Here is a 17,906-nt window from a genome sequence, read left to right as displayed (position 1 = left end):
TTTAACGGGCCTAAACAAACACTTTCGTTGTGCATGTACATGTAATATTTTGTTCAAATTAAAGGTTCACTATTTGCTATTATTAATATATATTTATGTTTTTAGAATCAATAATTGATCCCTATTTTTCACACTAAGATAATAATAATAACTGGATACAAGCAAATATCACAAGAGTATTTTAATAGAATATTTTTTTGTATAAAGTAGTACCCTGTCTGTATTTTTAGGACATGCGATACATCTGACTCTATTAATATTGAGACACAAGTGAACCTCAAATAATAATACATCACTCCAAAATTTTATGCACACAAGTTAAAACTCAATCTGATCAATTTTAGTCTTTATTATATTGATATTGTCAATATAATTATAAGTTGTAGTTGCATCAGGACTTAATTCAGCATTTTTGAATACGTTCCAGATATCCAATTTATTTTTAAGAACAATGAGCAATCTAAAATATTGAAATTGATTAAACTTAGCAAGCTACAAGTTTTATATTTGTTTCATTCATCTTTCCAAAATTGCCTATTGCGTGTTTTGTTATTTAGATTTGGCCAATCAATCGTAAATTGAGGTTCCAAATTCGTTATTTATGAGAATAAACTACAAAAATGATTAATAATTAATTTATTAGATAATAAGATAAATAAAAACGAATAAAATCTAATTAATTAGCTTACTGGGCTTGCTCGAAATTAATTACCCGTGTATTATTATTATTAAAATTTTATCTATCTACTTAATATACTAAAATTGGATTTTCCCTCAACTAATGAAAGTGAGGTGTTACTTTTTTATGAACCCATTTTTCCTCCAAAATGAATGCATTTAATGAATAATGCATAATTATATTAATTTAGGAAAATATCTTTATTATAATTATATGAAATCAATATTTAATGCATTATTAAACTACTTACCAATTATTAATCGAAAATATTTTTAATTATTTTAATGAATAATGCATAATTATACTAATTTAAAAAATATCTTTATTATAATTATATAAAATAATATTTAATGCATTATTAAACTAATTATCAATCAAAAATATTTTTAAATATTTTAATTATATTCATTTTAATTATATTGATACTCTTCTAATTCTTATTCATTATCGAATAATTTTATTAGTGGCAAGTTGTTATCTTAATGGTAACCCATTTATATTGATAATAACAATAATAATTTTATTGGGATAAATATCAAATTCTATTCCTAATATAAAAATATAAAATTTAATTCCTTCCATTTTTATTTTACCACTATAAAAGACCATGTATGCTAGAAGAAAATATCATTTGTTTACCAGTTACTCTTTTATTAGATAGCTTTTACAACAATTCTCTTTCTTCATATGAAGCGTCGTTGTAAGAAGGCAACTATCGTGGACACAAACCACCACACTCTCCAACTCCCGTGCTCATCATTCGGAGCTATATATGCTATGTTATCCATGAAGTATTTATAAACCATAGTGTTATCATGTATGCATAAATAAAAATTGTTTCGTATTTAAATTTAAGTCATTTACCTGTTTGTGGTATATTGTAGTGTGAAATTACTTTTAATTTGTGTTGTGTAATGATATTATACTCTAATATAATCTTTTACTTTAGAACTGTATTATGATTTTATCTCATCGTTTTTTCTTAGATATCAAGTTGACATATTTTTATTTATTATTATTATTGAAACAGATGTGATATAAAATTTACCAAAAAAAAAACTCTTACACTCAATTTATTTTATTGAAGTCTTATATCTTTTCTATTTCTTTTTATTTTCTTCTTATTCATTTTATTTTCTTTTTAAATGTTATATAATTTATTATAATTTATATCGATTAATTAATTATAGTTCACTATATCAGTTAGTTTAATTCATTAATTTATAATATGCATAATAAAATAGATCATTTGTTACTTATAACGTTAATTCTTCTAAAATCTAAATGTGAATAATTATATTTTTACTTTTGTTATGAACAAAATATTATTAATAATGAATAATAATTAACCCCTCATACTTTAAATCAAAGTGTTTAGATGAGTTTTATATTTATTAATATTAATTGTTGATTATTTTTTCATAAATAAATTGTATTATAATTCTATGTTAGTTCATAACTGATTAACGATTAATATTCATGAAGCTATGTTACTCTAAATTTTATATTTTATAAATATTTTATTTAAATGTAATTTTTTAAACATAAAAATGTATTATTTTTAATAATATCATACTTTTACTTTTTTATTTTATTTTAAATGAATATTTTATCGAATACTAATTAAAGTCATCATTCCATTTGCTTTTACTAATCTATTATCTAAATATTATATAAAATTAAAATCGTATAAATGAATTTAATATTAAAGTTAATTTGACTTTTTATTTAGAGTATTTTTCGATATTTTTAGTATAATCAACCAAAACTATTCAATTATGCTACTTTTATATTATTTTATATTATTAACTAATTAAAATTACCAAAATTTAATAATATAATTCTATTTTATATTTTTATATTTAGTCCAATCCATCCAAATTATATAATAATCACTTCAATTTTTATATTTTATAATATAATACAGTTATAATTATATAAAAAATTAAATATAAATTTATAATTCTAATTACTATAAATATAATACTAACGTTCATAGTAGTAAATTGATATTGCAATAATTAATTTTTATAATTATTTTTATACTACTAAAGGTTATATATAGTGTTTCTTTGTGGTTAGTGAGTCTAAATATATGAATCAAAGCATTTTTTTTAATCTGTTATTCTTCTTTGATTGGACAATTGTTTCTAAAGAACTTTGTAGGTCAAATTCAAGTCACATCCCCTCCATGTTTTCTATTTTTGTTCGAAAATATTCAAAGTGAAGCATATAATGAGATTGAATTTCCTCAATTTAGGTTCAGTTTTGAAAAATCTGTGCATTCAAAGATTGGTACTATATTTAAATTTTCTTCTCTTAAGCTTTTTATATTAAAAATAATTTTATAATATATTGTGATTTTTTTTAGAAACTACCGGCCTTCTGGTGCATTAATACGATACCATTGAGAAGAACAAAAGTCAATTTAACTTGACAATTTAAAAAAAAGATAGTCTGAATTTGTACGGATTCTAAGTGTTCGATCTTATGATGTTATTTCAGTTGGTTGTTACGAGAATGACTCTAATCTATATGTATCTAAGGATTAGAGTATATTAAATATTATTTAAATAATTTAGTTCTAATATTGGTAATTGATTAAATTAGTTTTAGAGAAATTTAAATTGTTTTTTCAATTTATATATTATGACTATTTTTTTGTATATGTTATTTTTAAACTTTTTAATATGATTTTTTTGTTTTTTTTTTTTGATATATGTATCACTTTTTTTTGTATTTCAGATTAGTAATGCAATTATTAAGAGAAATATAATTCATCAATAAATTAGAACAATTAAAAGTTTAATTGTATTGTGTGGACAAATGATTGATTAATTAAGATTAAGGCATGAAAAAGAAAAAAGAGTCACAATACGTAGTTTTGTTTTTTGCTAATATATAAAAATACGTAAAAAAAATTAAAATAGTTTATTATTTTTCTATCACATGACATATTTATTATTATATTTTAAATTTAGAGTTTTCGTGATTTAACAATACTGAAAGAATGACAAACAAAAAAAAAACAAAAAAAAACATGGAAACATTCCAAACATAATTACCAATAATATTTTTTTCTTTAATTTTCAGATATATTATTTATTTTATTTATTTAGAGTAATAGCTAAATTTATTATAACAATAGTAAAATTATCTTTAAACTATTAGTATTATTAGTAAATTTTAAAAATTATTGACATATTATTAGTATATATAATAAGCAATAATAAATTTTCTTTCATGTTTATCATTTAAAAAATTTATAATTTTCACATAGTCATTATTCTATTCTTTTTTTTATACCTAATGACTATTGACTACGATCCTATCAATATTATCACCTATAATAGATTATACAAAGAGAGAGTATGAAAAATAAAGATAAGAATTATAACGCTATAGAAAGTCCCATTCAAGTTTGACAAGAACAAGACAGGTTACATCGAAATAGTTCTAATAGATGACCAAATTAGTTGATTCATTTACTAAATTTTTTCAAATAGTGCTAAGTTCAATTTATAAATAGAGTTTAATTTTGATGCACTAATAGTGTAAAGCATTTTATACTGTCGTGCAATCACATCCGTTTTTTTGGATGACTATTCACGCAGTCAATGTGAAAGGTATTTATTTTTATTGATGTGTCATTACGTAATTAGATGCACGTGTAAAATTATTTACACTGTCAGTACATCAAAATTAAATTCTTATAAATATTTGTAGTTTATATTTTAAGTTAATTTTATAAATACACCATTTCACAAGTCAAAGACAATTCCTTTTGATAGTTTTGTAAAGGTTTAATTACTCTGTTGGTCCCTATAATTTCGCAAAATTTTCAATTAGATCCCTATACTTTTTTCTTTTTAATTGAGTCCTTGCACCAAATTTTTTTATTAGGTCCCTACATTTTTTTTCCTTTTATTTAGGTCCCTATACCATTTTTTTTAAGTTGGGTCCCTATAAAAGTAAGCCAATTACTACTAAGAGAGACTTAATTGAAAAAAATTAGTGCAGGGACCCAATTAAAAAGAAAAGAAATATAGGGATCTAATTGAAAATTTTACAAAACCTTTTGTAAATGCTAATAACTTTTACATTTAATTTATTTTGCAGTACGATAAAATTTATTGTTCAATCAAGAATTATTTGACAAAAATATTTGAGAATGAATTGGTAGAAAGGAAGGTCTATGTCTTCTCAAATTTTGAGATTGAGAAATCAAGCGAAATATATCTTCTGACTGTACACACGTGCAAAATATGTTTCAACATGGAGTTACGTATAGTAGATACAATCGATGATCTTAAAATTTCGGATAATCATTTTAATTTGCTTGCCCATGCTGATATATTAAAACAAACAAATGAACGATTCTACTTATTTGGTACGTAATTAATTTATATTAACCCACACAAAATTATTTTCCTTTTGATTTTAGGTTTTGCGAAAAAATTGTATAATAGCATCATTTTATCGATAACAAAAATTTTAACAGTTTATTTATGAAAATATTTGAAATTATATTGTGAATTTTTTTAAAAGTATATCCATTTGTTAATATATTATTGTTAGTTTTATCATCTAACATAAAATAAATCAGTAAATTCTCTTTATTTTATACACGTACGAAGTTATAATTTCTTATATTATTCACTCATTTGTCCTTAATTTGGTACTTTTAATTCAATTTTTTTGTTCAATTAAATGTTATTGAATTCTTGACTAGGAAAAAAAATTTATATCATGGTCAAAAATAGAGAGAAGTGATCAGTACATTATGATTGATCTTTATGATCTGCAGTATGTAAAATTTTAATATGAATATTTCTTTTAATAATAATTATGTGTTGTGGTGCAAATTTTTTTTCTTTATGTATTACTACTTACTCTCTGAATTCTCACTTTCATTAAAAAATGACAAAAAAAATAAGATGTACACTATGAGATCAATTTACAATCCAATTACTTGATTATCTATGTAATCACCAAGCAACCGAATACATCATTTATTCTCTAATTTATAAAATTTAACAAAGACATTGGTAAACATATTGGTTTCACATTTATTTATATATTTTATTTATTTATGTTATATTTATAATTATATTATATCTATTTTTATCAATATATTTTTTAAAAAAAAATATCATTAGTGTTAGTACATGATGTATTAAATAAGTTAAAGGATAGAACACGTAACTATTTTCTTTTTCAGTCAAGATTCAGTAAAATACTATAATATAGACTTGTAATATCAATATATTAATAGTGAAGTGGAGAAAAAATGTAATATCATATCAAATTTTTTTTTAAATCATAATTGTAATTTATGATTGAAATCATAATAAACTACTTGTTTTAAATTCGGCAATGCTTCTTATATATATAGATACATTCATATACATACTTTAGTTTTTGAAACTCACTAAGTAGAGTAGAAAGAAAATAAAGAAAGAGAGACCGTGGGAGAAAGAGAGAGAAATCGTAAAAATTTTCGAGCTTTCAACTTTGATTTTTTGAAAAAGTTTTGATTTTTTGAAGTCTATAATTTCAATAAAAATTTAATTTAATAAAAGTGTTCGTATTCTCTTTTTTTATATGTTGCTATTATTTTTGTTCAGTAAAAATTGATGATGGTGTAGCCTTTCTTCTTCTTAAGTTTGGCCAAATAGAATTTTAGGAGATATAGATAATTTCTGACATTTTCTTTTTCAACAGCTTGGTCGAAAAATTTCTCCGAAATTTCTGTTGTTATGATTTCTTTACGGAGGTAGGTTTAGTAATTTTATAATAATTAAATGTGAATTTGATAAGTGAATGTTGGTTTGATTGATTATTGTTTGAGTTTGAATGAGTTTATGTTGAATTATTGTTGTTGCTTGTGATTTATTGATTTGGTTATGAGGAGCAGCTCAGCTGTAGTTATTTTAATGATTTTAGGACTGTTGTGGTATGGTATTTTGAGAAAATTGATGAGATTGGTGGTTGAAAGATTAAACTAAAAACCGTGAAAACTCGGTAATCGAAAAATTTGAGAGCAGATTAAAGCATAAGTAATATTTTGAAAGAAAAAAGCTAAGGGTTTCGGTTTTGGTATAAAAAAAAGATTAGTAATTACAATTTATTTTTGAAGGATAATATTGTATTTGTATATAAAAATCGAGGTATAATTTACAATTGTATAAGTTTTGAGATATTTTGGGTAATAAATAAAGTACATAGATAAAATGAATATTTTATAAAAGTACAAGGTTATTTTTATAAATATGAAAATAAGTGAGAATTCCAAATATTGAAGTTAAAAATAGAATAAAAGGATCGTAATTTAAAAAGTAATTGCTAAAAGTTTAAAATAAGGTTTTATAAACTAAATTTTAAAAAAAAATATAAATATTATTTTAAATACATTTTTAAAATTATTCATTTATATTAAAATAAATTATTATTATTTAATTCTAATATTTTAAAATGGTCAATTATGTTTCATATTTTAAAAAATACGACTCTTAGTATTAGAAAATAATAAATTATATCACACGAATCAATTTTGGATATTTGAAGTATTAATAAAAACAAATCGGATAATGTTCCATTATTCAAATGGCAGTGTGTTCGAAAAGTCTCTTTACCTATGAAACTCGATGATTTGAGATTCTACCAATAACGACTTCTTTACTGAAACCTTAAACATGTATACTTCCATGGTTTCACACTGGTGACCATGGGAACACCTTCACTTACCCTTTGCTCCTAAAAGCCTGTGCCAACCCTGGTTCCATTATTCATGGGACTATGATTCATGGCTATATATATTCTGAGACTTGGCTTCCAAGATGACTTAGTTATTGAATAGCTAGCTACCACCTGCTTTTATTTAATTTGTTTGTTGTATTTGTAACTTAAAAATCTTTATATTATTTTCAGCTTTCTTCTTTTTTTTTTGTATGTGCTATTTTTAGAAATAAAAGTATAATAAGGGTATCCTTTATTTTTCGGTGAAAATTTTAGATGAGTGCTTAGTTTGTTATTACATGTTCAAGAAGGAATTTAATGCTAATTTTTTTATTTTAGATTTTAATTCGAACATACAATTTTACATAAAAAAATGTTTTTAAAATAAGCACAACTAACTCTATATGCATGCCAATGAGTAATAGTTCAGATGACATAATTTTTTCATACTCAATTAAGAGGTTGTGTGTTCGAGTCTCCTATCTAAGTAAAAAAAAAAAAAACTAACTATATATGCATTAAATATGCTACTCTTATGATTAATTGGATTTCATAATATAAATGAAACTAAAAAGAAGCTATAAAAGAAGAGTGTTGAGAAATTTTAATAAATATAGAAAATATTATAATATAAATAAATATTTTTTAATATAGAACATTTTAAAATGAAAAATGCAACACTTTATTTTTTTAAACTAAATATAAAACATATAAATACATAAAAATATAAATCTTTTTTATTCATTAAGACTAATTATTATGTTGTAAATTTTATTATAATAAAAATTCATATTAAAATGTTATTTTTAATTACAATATATTAAATATAAAATAATTAAATAATATTATTTTAAATTACTTGACAAATACAATTCTAAATATTGAATAGTAAAAAAATTTGGGTAATGCATGCTCATAAATTATATTATGGTAGTTAACTATTTAATTTTATTCATATATCATCAATTTAATTAGTTATATATGACAAAAAGTTATACTATGAAATATATTTATTTATTATGAATTTCTTTTTATGCTCGTATAAAACACAAATCTATACACTAGTATTTAAAAAAAAGAGATAATTTCTAATCAATTAACACGTAATTTATCTTCTATGACATATCAATTTTTTTTTATTTAGTCACTAATTAACTACACTATTAATTTGGATTTTTTAAATTTAACCAAAATTAATATTTAGGATCACTTTATAATTAAGTTATTCTTTAAATGTATGTCCTTATTATATCATTAAGTTTATTCTTTAAAAATTCTTCTTCGCTTTCTTTTTTTTTTCAAAGTTAGGAATAAGATTTGAATAACCCGAGATTTTTACGTGAGAAAAGAAGACTATACCATTAGAGTTATGGTTCAAATATAAGATATATAATGTATAATGTATAATGTACTCTTAATTTTTATAATATATAATGTACTCTTAATTTTTAGACATACATTTGCATTGATAGTTCTCTAATTTGTTGTATAATATATATTTTTTTGAGATGCTATAACCTTAGCTTACTTTCTTTTTTGAATTTTGTTTTGATATTTTTCTTTTTTTAATCTTTCTACCTCTTTTTAGGTTATACTATTTTTCTTTAGTTATATATTCTATATCTTTAATATTAACTGTTCATACCTTAGTCCAGAGCATAAAAGTCAGGCCCAATAAAGATAAAGGTTCAACTCAAAGGAATGGCTTCCATCATATACCCAATCTTTTTAAGGAGGTCGGACACTACGCAGGAAGTCCAGCTCTACTTGTCTAAAATAAGTAACTATTTTCCTTAACAATAGCATAGTCTTCTCTTTTCTTCGCCTTCTTTGCCCGTCCACTTTTGTTATCTTTGATTCAATGCTTCTCTGCATTTTTAAAAATTGGATAATGATATATCTTTCTACATCTAATTTTTTAATTATTTTATCATTAAATTATTGTTAAGGTTGCAAGTATGAGGAGTATAAGGAATTAATCCTACATCGAAATAAATATGAATAAGTGAGGAATATATAAGATGAGAGACATATTAACTTGATGCTTAAAGTTTTGAGTTGGATATGACATTTTCTCATCTTGTATTATATTTTTTTATTATTTAAAATTATAAAACTATTAATAAATGCTAAATAAAACAAGTTTGAAGTGATTTTTTATGATCTTTCTAACATTACTATTTTTTCGAATCATATCATTTTGAGTTAACCTCCGAAATTCTTTTTTATTTTAGTTGCCAAGCAACGTAGCACAAATAATAATAAATTGATATTTCTTTTAAGATTCATTTACTTTACTATTTTGTATAGGCAAAATATTAATGATATAAAATTATTTTCAGCTCTAATTTTTTATTATCTTCCTAATATTACTGTTTTTTCGAATTACATCATTTTAATTTAACCTCCAAAATTCTTTTTTATTTTATTTGCCCAACAACATAGCACAAATAACAATAACTTTAGATCTATTTTAAAATTCATTTACTTTTCTATTTTGTATGAAAAAAATATTAATGACAAGTAATTATTTTTAACTTAGGTTATTTATTTTTTTTAAACTAGTAGAATCTAGTATTATTTAAGAATAAACTAAGTTTAATAAGTAATAATTATACATTTATGTTTGTAATTGCAAATGCAATTTAAGTGCTCACAATTTAGATCGGCTTTCCTTTTATTCTATTTAGGTTTGTGATATATATTCCCAATCAATCAATTTGATTGGTTTGAGGTTTAGTGCTATATATTGAAGATCTTGATTAGGAAAGAAATAAATAGAGCGACAAAAATGTAATACCATTAAAATTTTTCTAAACTTGTACTTGGAATCTAATTTATTTTTCATTACATTTTACGAGGCACACCACAAATATAAAACTCTATTCTCTATTGTTCTATCTTCATCTTCAGCGCAAATGGCAACCCATAGCAATCAGATTCCTAAGGATCTTGTATTGAAAATTCTAGCAAAATTACCTGTTAAATCTTTGAAGCGATTTAGTTGCGTGCATAAGTCTTGACTAAATTTACTTGAGAATTCTAATTTTAAGAGCATGTACTACGAGAATTTAAAATCTAAAACTACTCACTCATCGTCTCTCCTTCTATGGAGATATTTTCGTGACGAAAGAAGTGATGGAGACGTCTATGAAAATGATGTGCATTTGCTTTTTGGAGAAAGGTACGAAAATATAGTTATGTTAGTTTTGCCAAATCTGTTTGAAGAAAATGGTTTTTATAGAGTTTTAGACTGTGTTAATGGTATCATATGTCACTATGAAGAAGTTCTTGATGTAAAAATAGGACTTTGAAACCCCAAAACCGACCAGCGTACCTCCGGGTATTACTGAAGATGAGCCCGGCTTTGATCGGCGAGTAAGTATTCATGGATTTGGTTATGATAATGTGAATGATGACTCTAGTGATTCAATGTGTATATTATATTTATGATCACATTTTCTTAGAAGAGCCTGTTCTAACAATTTGACAAATTTATAGTCTAAAAAGTAATTGTTGGAAGAAACTTGATCTTGAAATGACTAAGAGGGAACATATAGATAATGCTTCTATAGCGTACTTGAATGGAGTATGCCACTGGTGGGGTAGCGAGTATGCCACTAATGGACTCGAAGAAGAACAAGTCCTTGTGTCATTTAATCTCAGTACTGAAACGTTTCAAACCACATCAATTGTTTGGCTACAAGAAAATGATGATAGCCCTATCAGAAGTTTGGTAGTGCTCAACAAGTCTGTTACTCTGATTTTCTCTTTTACTAAGAATAATCGCATTGAAATATCTATTTGGGTGAAATTGGTGTGAAAGAATCTTGGGTGAAGCTTTTTACACTTGAATCATTTTCATCCGAATTTTGTTGTACAATGAGAATGGGCGACAAATGTGATCTAATATTTTTTATCAGAAACTACATATCATTACGGGCAAAGTAATTCACAATATTAATATCAAAACAAGCATGTTTGGTACATGGATTTATAAAAAAAACCTCTTCTCTTTCATTAAAGAAATTAATTGATTAGTAAATATACAAATTTAAATGTAAGATATATTTAAATGGGATATAGAAAGAGTATGTAAACTTTCTAAGATGAAAATTAATTTTAATATTCATGTTGATAGTTGAAATTCATTTGATAAGTTGATTTGTATTACATTCTAATATTTTAAAATGGTCAATTATGTGTCATATTTTAACAAAATAAGACTCCTGGTGTTAGAAAATAATAAATTTTAAATATCTGAAGTTTAATGAAAACAAATGGGATAATTGTCCATTATTCAAATGGCAGTGCGTTCTGCATCACTTAGCAGTTTCAGAAAGCCCCTTTACCTATGGAACTTGATGATTCGAGATTCTACCAATAACGGCTTCTATACTGAAACCTTAAACATATACACTTCAATGGTTTCACACACTGGTGGGCATGGGAACACCTTCACTTACCCTTTGCTCCTAAAGGCCTGTGCCAACCTGGGTTCCATGATTCATGGGACTATGATTCATGGCCATATTCTGAGACTTGGCTTCCAAGATGACTTATTCAGTTATTTGTTCAAACTGCACTTGTTGGCATGTATGCTAAGTGCACTTATGTTGAGTGTGCACGCCACGTGTTTGATGGAATGGCGCACAGAAGCGTCGTATCCTGGAACTCCATGATTTCGGCTTATTCTCGTGGGTTTTTTATGGATGCGGCATTCATATTTTGGCTTATTCTCGTGGGATTTTTATGGATGCGGCATTCAGCCTCTTGAAAGATATGTGGGTTCTTGGCTTTGAGCCAAGTTCGCCCACATTTGTTTCAATTTTGTCAGGTTGCTCGGATTCAGATTCAGATTCCTTTAGCTTTTTGTGGCAAGGGATGTCGATACATTGTTGCTTGATCAAACTTGGACTTGTGTATTCTCAAGTTACTTTGGCCAATGCGTTAATGGGAATGTATGTTCACTTTAGCCAAATGGAGGAAGCGAGGAAGGTTTTTGATTTGATGGATGAAAAATCAAAAATTTCTTGGACAACTATTATGGGAGGTTATGTGAAAGTTGGCCATGTTGCGAAAGCATATAATTTATTCAATCAAATGCAGCATCAAAGTACTGGCATAGATTTTATTGTATTTCTAATTCTTATATCTGGTTGTATACAAGTAGGAGATCTCTTATTAGCTTCATTCGTTCAAGCTTTTGTACTTAAATGTGGATGTGATAAAGAGGAGTCCATTGAAAATTTGCTAATAACTATGTATGCAAAATGCAGTGACCTTGCATCTGCTAGAAGGATATTTGATTTGATTATCAAAAAGAGTATTTTCTCATGGACATCAATGATTGCAGGATATGCCCATTCGGATCACCCATTGGAGGCATTGCATTTGTTTAGAAGGCTTGTACGGACAGATTTTAGACCAGATGGACCAACCGTTGCTACTGTTATATCAGCTTGTGCTGATATAGGATCAATTAGCATAGCACAAGAGATGGAATATTATATTTCTCTAAATGGATTAGAATTCGATCTACAAGTCCAAACATCTCTCATACACTTGTACTCCAAGTGTGGAAGCATCAAGAAAGTCCAAGAAGTATTTGAAAAAGTGGCAGATAAAGATTTAACTGTTTGGTCTTCCATGATAAATAGCTATGCTATTCATGGGATGGGGAAAGAAGCGATTGACCTATTTCGCAAAATGACAACTACAGAAGGGATAATTCCAGATGCTATTGTTTACACCAGTGTTTTGCTAGCTTGTAGCCATGCAGGGTTAGTAGAAGATGGATTGAAGTACTTCCTAAGTATGCAAAAAGATTTTGGAATAACTCCTAAGATAGAACACTGCACTTGCTTGGTAGATCTTCTTGGTCGAGTTGGCGCGCTTGATTTAGCTTTAGATACAATTTAAGAAAGCTCCTCTCTTTTTTTTTTTTACTATTAACTACTAAGTAATATATATAATTTCACAACCATATTAATAAATTTATAATTTCTAATGGCATAAAAAATTATATTTTTTATATTCACAAACATTAAAGTCTTTGTAATTATAAATATCTAATAAATATAATTATAAACCAAATTTTCATTCAAAATATAAGTATAAATATTCTCTCCAAAGCAAAATAAACATAATCCAAAATATAATTATAAATATTGTCTCTAAAATAACATAAACATAATTCAAAACACTCAATTTTTATCTTCATACTCTTGTAAGTTAGGTTGGGAGAAGTTAGGTTTTGGCAAAAAATTACAAAAATACCCCCTCACTAAAAAAAACCTTAGCCCGGCGGGGAAGCCCGCCCCGCTCCGCCAAAGCCCGCCAAACCTCGCGGTTTAAGCAGTGCGGGTTAGGCGGGCTTTTGCTATTTGGCGGTCCCGATTTTTCAGCCCAGCCCGCCTTTTTTGGCGGGTTACGCGGGCCGACCCGGCGGGTTTAGGCCCGTTTGCCACCCCTAAGTGCTTGTAGGATCCATGGTAATGTTGAGCTCGGGGAGATTGCTACTGTCAAGTTACTAGAGCTTAGTCCTGGAAGCTCTGAAAATTATGTATTGATGGCTAATTTGTACACCTCATTCGGCAAGTGGAAAGAGGCGCATGCAATGAGAAAATTGATAGATGGTAAAGGACTGGTTAAAGAATGTGGGTGGAGCCAAGTTGAGATCGGTGGTAGATTTCATACATTTGCAGCAGGAAATCAGTCACGTGTTCAGTTGGCCAATATCTATAAGATGCTAGAAGATCTAAATTTTACTCTTCAAGAAGGTAGCTATGCAGGACAAGCTGTAACAATGAATAATGACCCGTAAAAAAGAACCATCTTTGAAGACATGAGGTTATACAACAAAAACTTTTGCTTCTGGTCATGTCAATTTGTAATCTTGCATTTATAAGATTATGCCAATTTCAAGTGATTCTTACACTAATCCAGGATTTGTCTCTGTCTCCTAGCAAAGATGTTATTTCATTTTTCCCAAATGAAGAGACCAAGGAAGCACTGATAATAGTACGGACTTCACCATCAATAATAATGATGCTTCAGAGTTCTTGGATGCTCAACATTGCTGCATCATGAAAACCAGCTTAGATTATCTCTCCAATTTGTCTGCTAATAATGGTTTATCAGGAGCAATGAGAGCATTGATATTCTGAAACTTCAACTGTGTTTGCACATTGTAGTAGTAGCTACATTGAAGCAAATATGAAAATTGAGTTCACTGCTTCAGAACTGTCGAGAGCTGATAACTTAAAATTTGACCTTGAAAATAACAAGAATCAGTTCAATGATATGGTAGCGTCAGAAAAAGAGCTGCGGCAAAAGTTGGCATGTTTGGAGGAAATGAAAAAGGAGCTAGAAAAGCAAATCAGAACTACTAATGCTAACATCATGGCTTCTCGAAAAGAACTGAACACGACTCGAAAGAGAAAGAGAGGTGTTTATGTGGAAGAAAAGGCACTCAAAGCTCAAATGGATGTGATGAAGGAGAAAGTACCACGTTTGTAACATGAGTATGACTTGGCAAAAGGAAAACCAGAAAAATACCAAAGCTGAAGAATGGTCAGAATTTAGAGAAAAAATTAAAAAGATTGTTGTAAAGTCAGCTGTACAAGATTAGCGAGAGGAGTTTGGTTATTATGTTCAAAACACAATTCTTTTATTATTAACATTGTGATTGAGTATCTATTTTGTTTTGCTCAACTTGGAGTTGAAATTGTCCCGGTCCTCATTAGCCCAGTTTCATACTAATTGCTAGGGGTGGAAACAGGTCAGGCCAGGTCAGGCTTTGCTCTTAACAGGCCTGGCCTGTCATACAGTTGATTGGCCTGAGCCTGGCCTACAGCCTGTTATAGGCTCTTTATAAATTACTAGGCCTGGCCTATTATTCAGCCTGGCCTGGCCTGAAGCAAGTTAAAAGGCCTGATAATTTTTTTACAAAAATAAAAATATTATTTAAAAATAACTTATTTAAAATATACAAAAATATTTATAATAAAATATAATAAATTTAAAATATCTCATAATTTTATTAATAATAAATAATTATTTATATATTTAATTATATTTTAACAGGCCCAGGCAGGCCTGACAGGCCTATAAGGCTAATTAGTAAGCCTGGGCCTGGCCTATTATTGTATTAAGGCTTTTAAAAGAGTCTAGGCCTGTACCTATTTTATAATAGGCCAGGCCAGGCCAGGCCAAACACAGGCCAGACTGCAGGCCCCTGGCAGGCCGCCTGACCTTTTTTCACCCCTAGTGATTGCTCTCCAAGCCTGCAAAAGGTGTTGAGAAGACTTCCTCTCGCTTCATCCCAAGTATAAACTTAACTTTTATATCGTGACTATTATTTTTATGTGAGATTATATGCGTGTTATATCTCTAACTTGCACATATTTGTAAAATCAGGCATTGTTGGCAAAGGTAGTCATTGATGCACATTTTATACGAAATTTTGGGAGGCCTTTGCTTCTAATATAGCCACTTAATATGTCTATTTTCAAACTGAAGCTCAGTCTTCAAGAAACTCATTCCCCAAGAGTGACCAATAAAACTGTTTAGAAGACTGTAAGTGCTTGTCTTTTTATTAAGTGTGTTTATTGCTCATTGTGTTTAATTCGATATATTGTATAAATCATTATGCTGTACTCATTGCTCCCATTGTTTTTCTCTCAAGCTATTGCCTTGAAGGGTTCTAAGGTTGCTTGCACTAGAAGAACCAACTCAATTTTCTGTTTCAGGTGTTGATTCTTTGTTTGTTATATTAACAAAAGGGTGCTTTTATAACACCTTCAAATGTATAATTTTATATAGACAATTAAATGATAATTAATAAAACAAGTCTATACTTAATAGTTAATACTCTAATTTACCCTATTTCTTATACTAAAAAAAATATTTTTCGCACAAAAAGTAGCATGTTGGTAAACTGAACGGACAATAAATTATTATTAAAAGTAGCATAAGTTGCTAACTTTCCAGAATATGGAGAAAATTGGAGCAAATTAAACGATACTCGGTAATATAAGATTATGTTTGATGCATTAGGTCCATTCGAATATTTGAAAAATCATTCAAAATGATTTCTAATTCATCATTGATTTCATTGATTTTATAAGTATTTTAGAGTTTGACCATGATAGAAGTGTAAAGTTTGTATGTTATCATTATGATGATAACAATATATGGCTTTTAAAGTTGATAATAATTACAAAAATCAAATTGTGTTAATAGTGCGATAATATTTTATTGATAACTATATGAAAATATATATTTATAATTAAACCAATAAAAACTACATATGTTAAACTTAAAATCTTTTTAATTGTATATAACTATTAAATTTTATTGAGAAGGAAAAAGTAAAAACTTTATACCATTTTTAAAAACTAATTCAGCAATATTTAGCATTTATAAACTTTAACTAATTTGACTTGAGTGAAGTTGACTTATTTATAAGTAAAATTCTCAATATTTGATCCTAAAATTTAATGCTCCTAATTCATAACTAACCACATACCCAAACATCATTTTTATGGTCCTGACTTTTAACCTCCAAAAAATCTTCATCACTTACAACTGCAATGATTTAAAGGAGAAGAGACTAAAACCAGAGACTTACATTGAATCTACACCAAGGATGAAAAAAAAGTGATGTATCTCCACTGCACCCATCATGTTCTATGTGATATTACTGCCTGTTAGGTATAATGTTTTCACATTTCGAGGTCACTATTCCTTCAACCCCTTCCTCCTGCTTCTGTGGTACTAACATAATTCAAATTTTACATCTTTATTTGAATTTTCTCTCACATTTTCTATAAAAGTGACTCGAGAGGCCTAATTACAAAGAATGATATCACTGAAAGCAGTGCCATTGGAATGTTCCAAAATGTATTTTATGTTCTTGTAAACCATCAGTTGGTTGAACTGAATGATTTCCAATAATTGATCATCCTTTTTATTTGCTTTGCAGTTGCCAGCTCATATCAAAATAAAATATTCAGGTGGAAGCTCTGGTGATCCTGGACCTAGGAAGAGAAAAGGAGAGCGTAAGAAGAGAGAGGGCTCATTGCTCGCATTGTTTTTTAGAACCAAATCATTACCTGTTTCGGTGTTGATTCTTTGTTTGTTATATAACAAAAGGGTGCTTTCATGTTTCTTAGAAAAAATAAATAAATAAATAAGGAGAGCTTATTTTTCTTGTTAGAATATTTGTTTTTCTTTTACTCTTATATTTATCATTTGAAGGAAAAAAAATTTAGAAATTTTGTAGAGAAAATATTAAATAATGCAAAATAAAAAAGAATTTAGTCATATTAGAAGCCATTTTATGATACTAATTTTATCCTAATTATAATTCACATTTTAATAATTTTACCAATATATCATTTTTAAAGTAGTTGGTAGGTGGATGGAATCATGAAAGAGATGACATAGAAAAGGATAAAAAAAATATTTTACAAATTATATATAT

General features: G+C 27.1%; 2 protein-coding genes across 2 annotated transcripts in view; both read left to right on the top strand.

Moving 5' to 3' along the window:
• LOC107489760 (F-box/kelch-repeat protein At3g23880-like) overlaps positions 1–11,240 on the top strand; it is a 12,728-nt gene extending 1,488 nt beyond the window's left edge. The window contains exons 2-3 of the mRNA XM_016110522.1: positions 10,724–10,795; positions 10,941–11,240. Coding sequence (XP_015966008.1) covers positions 10,724–10,795; positions 10,941–11,240 — 372 coding nt within the window. The remainder of the gene's footprint in view (positions 1–10,723; positions 10,796–10,940) is intronic.
• Positions 11,241–12,148: 908 nt separating this feature from the next.
• The window catches only part of LOC110281215 (pentatricopeptide repeat-containing protein At2g29760, chloroplastic-like), a 77,123-nt gene continuing 71,365 nt past the window's right edge, over positions 12,149–17,906 (top strand). The window contains exon 1 of the mRNA XM_021142862.2: positions 12,149–12,254. Coding sequence (XP_020998521.2) covers positions 12,170–12,254 — 85 coding nt within the window. The 5' untranslated portion in view covers positions 12,149–12,169. The remainder of the gene's footprint in view (positions 12,255–17,906) is intronic.

The sequence above is a fragment of the Arachis duranensis genome, chromosome 5 (genome assembly GCF_000817695.3).
Source record: "Arachis duranensis cultivar V14167 chromosome 5, aradu.V14167.gnm2.J7QH, whole genome shotgun sequence".
NCBI lineage: Eukaryota > Viridiplantae > Streptophyta > Magnoliopsida > Fabales > Fabaceae > Arachis > Arachis duranensis.
This window is presented reverse-complemented; position numbering and strand designations above follow the sequence as displayed.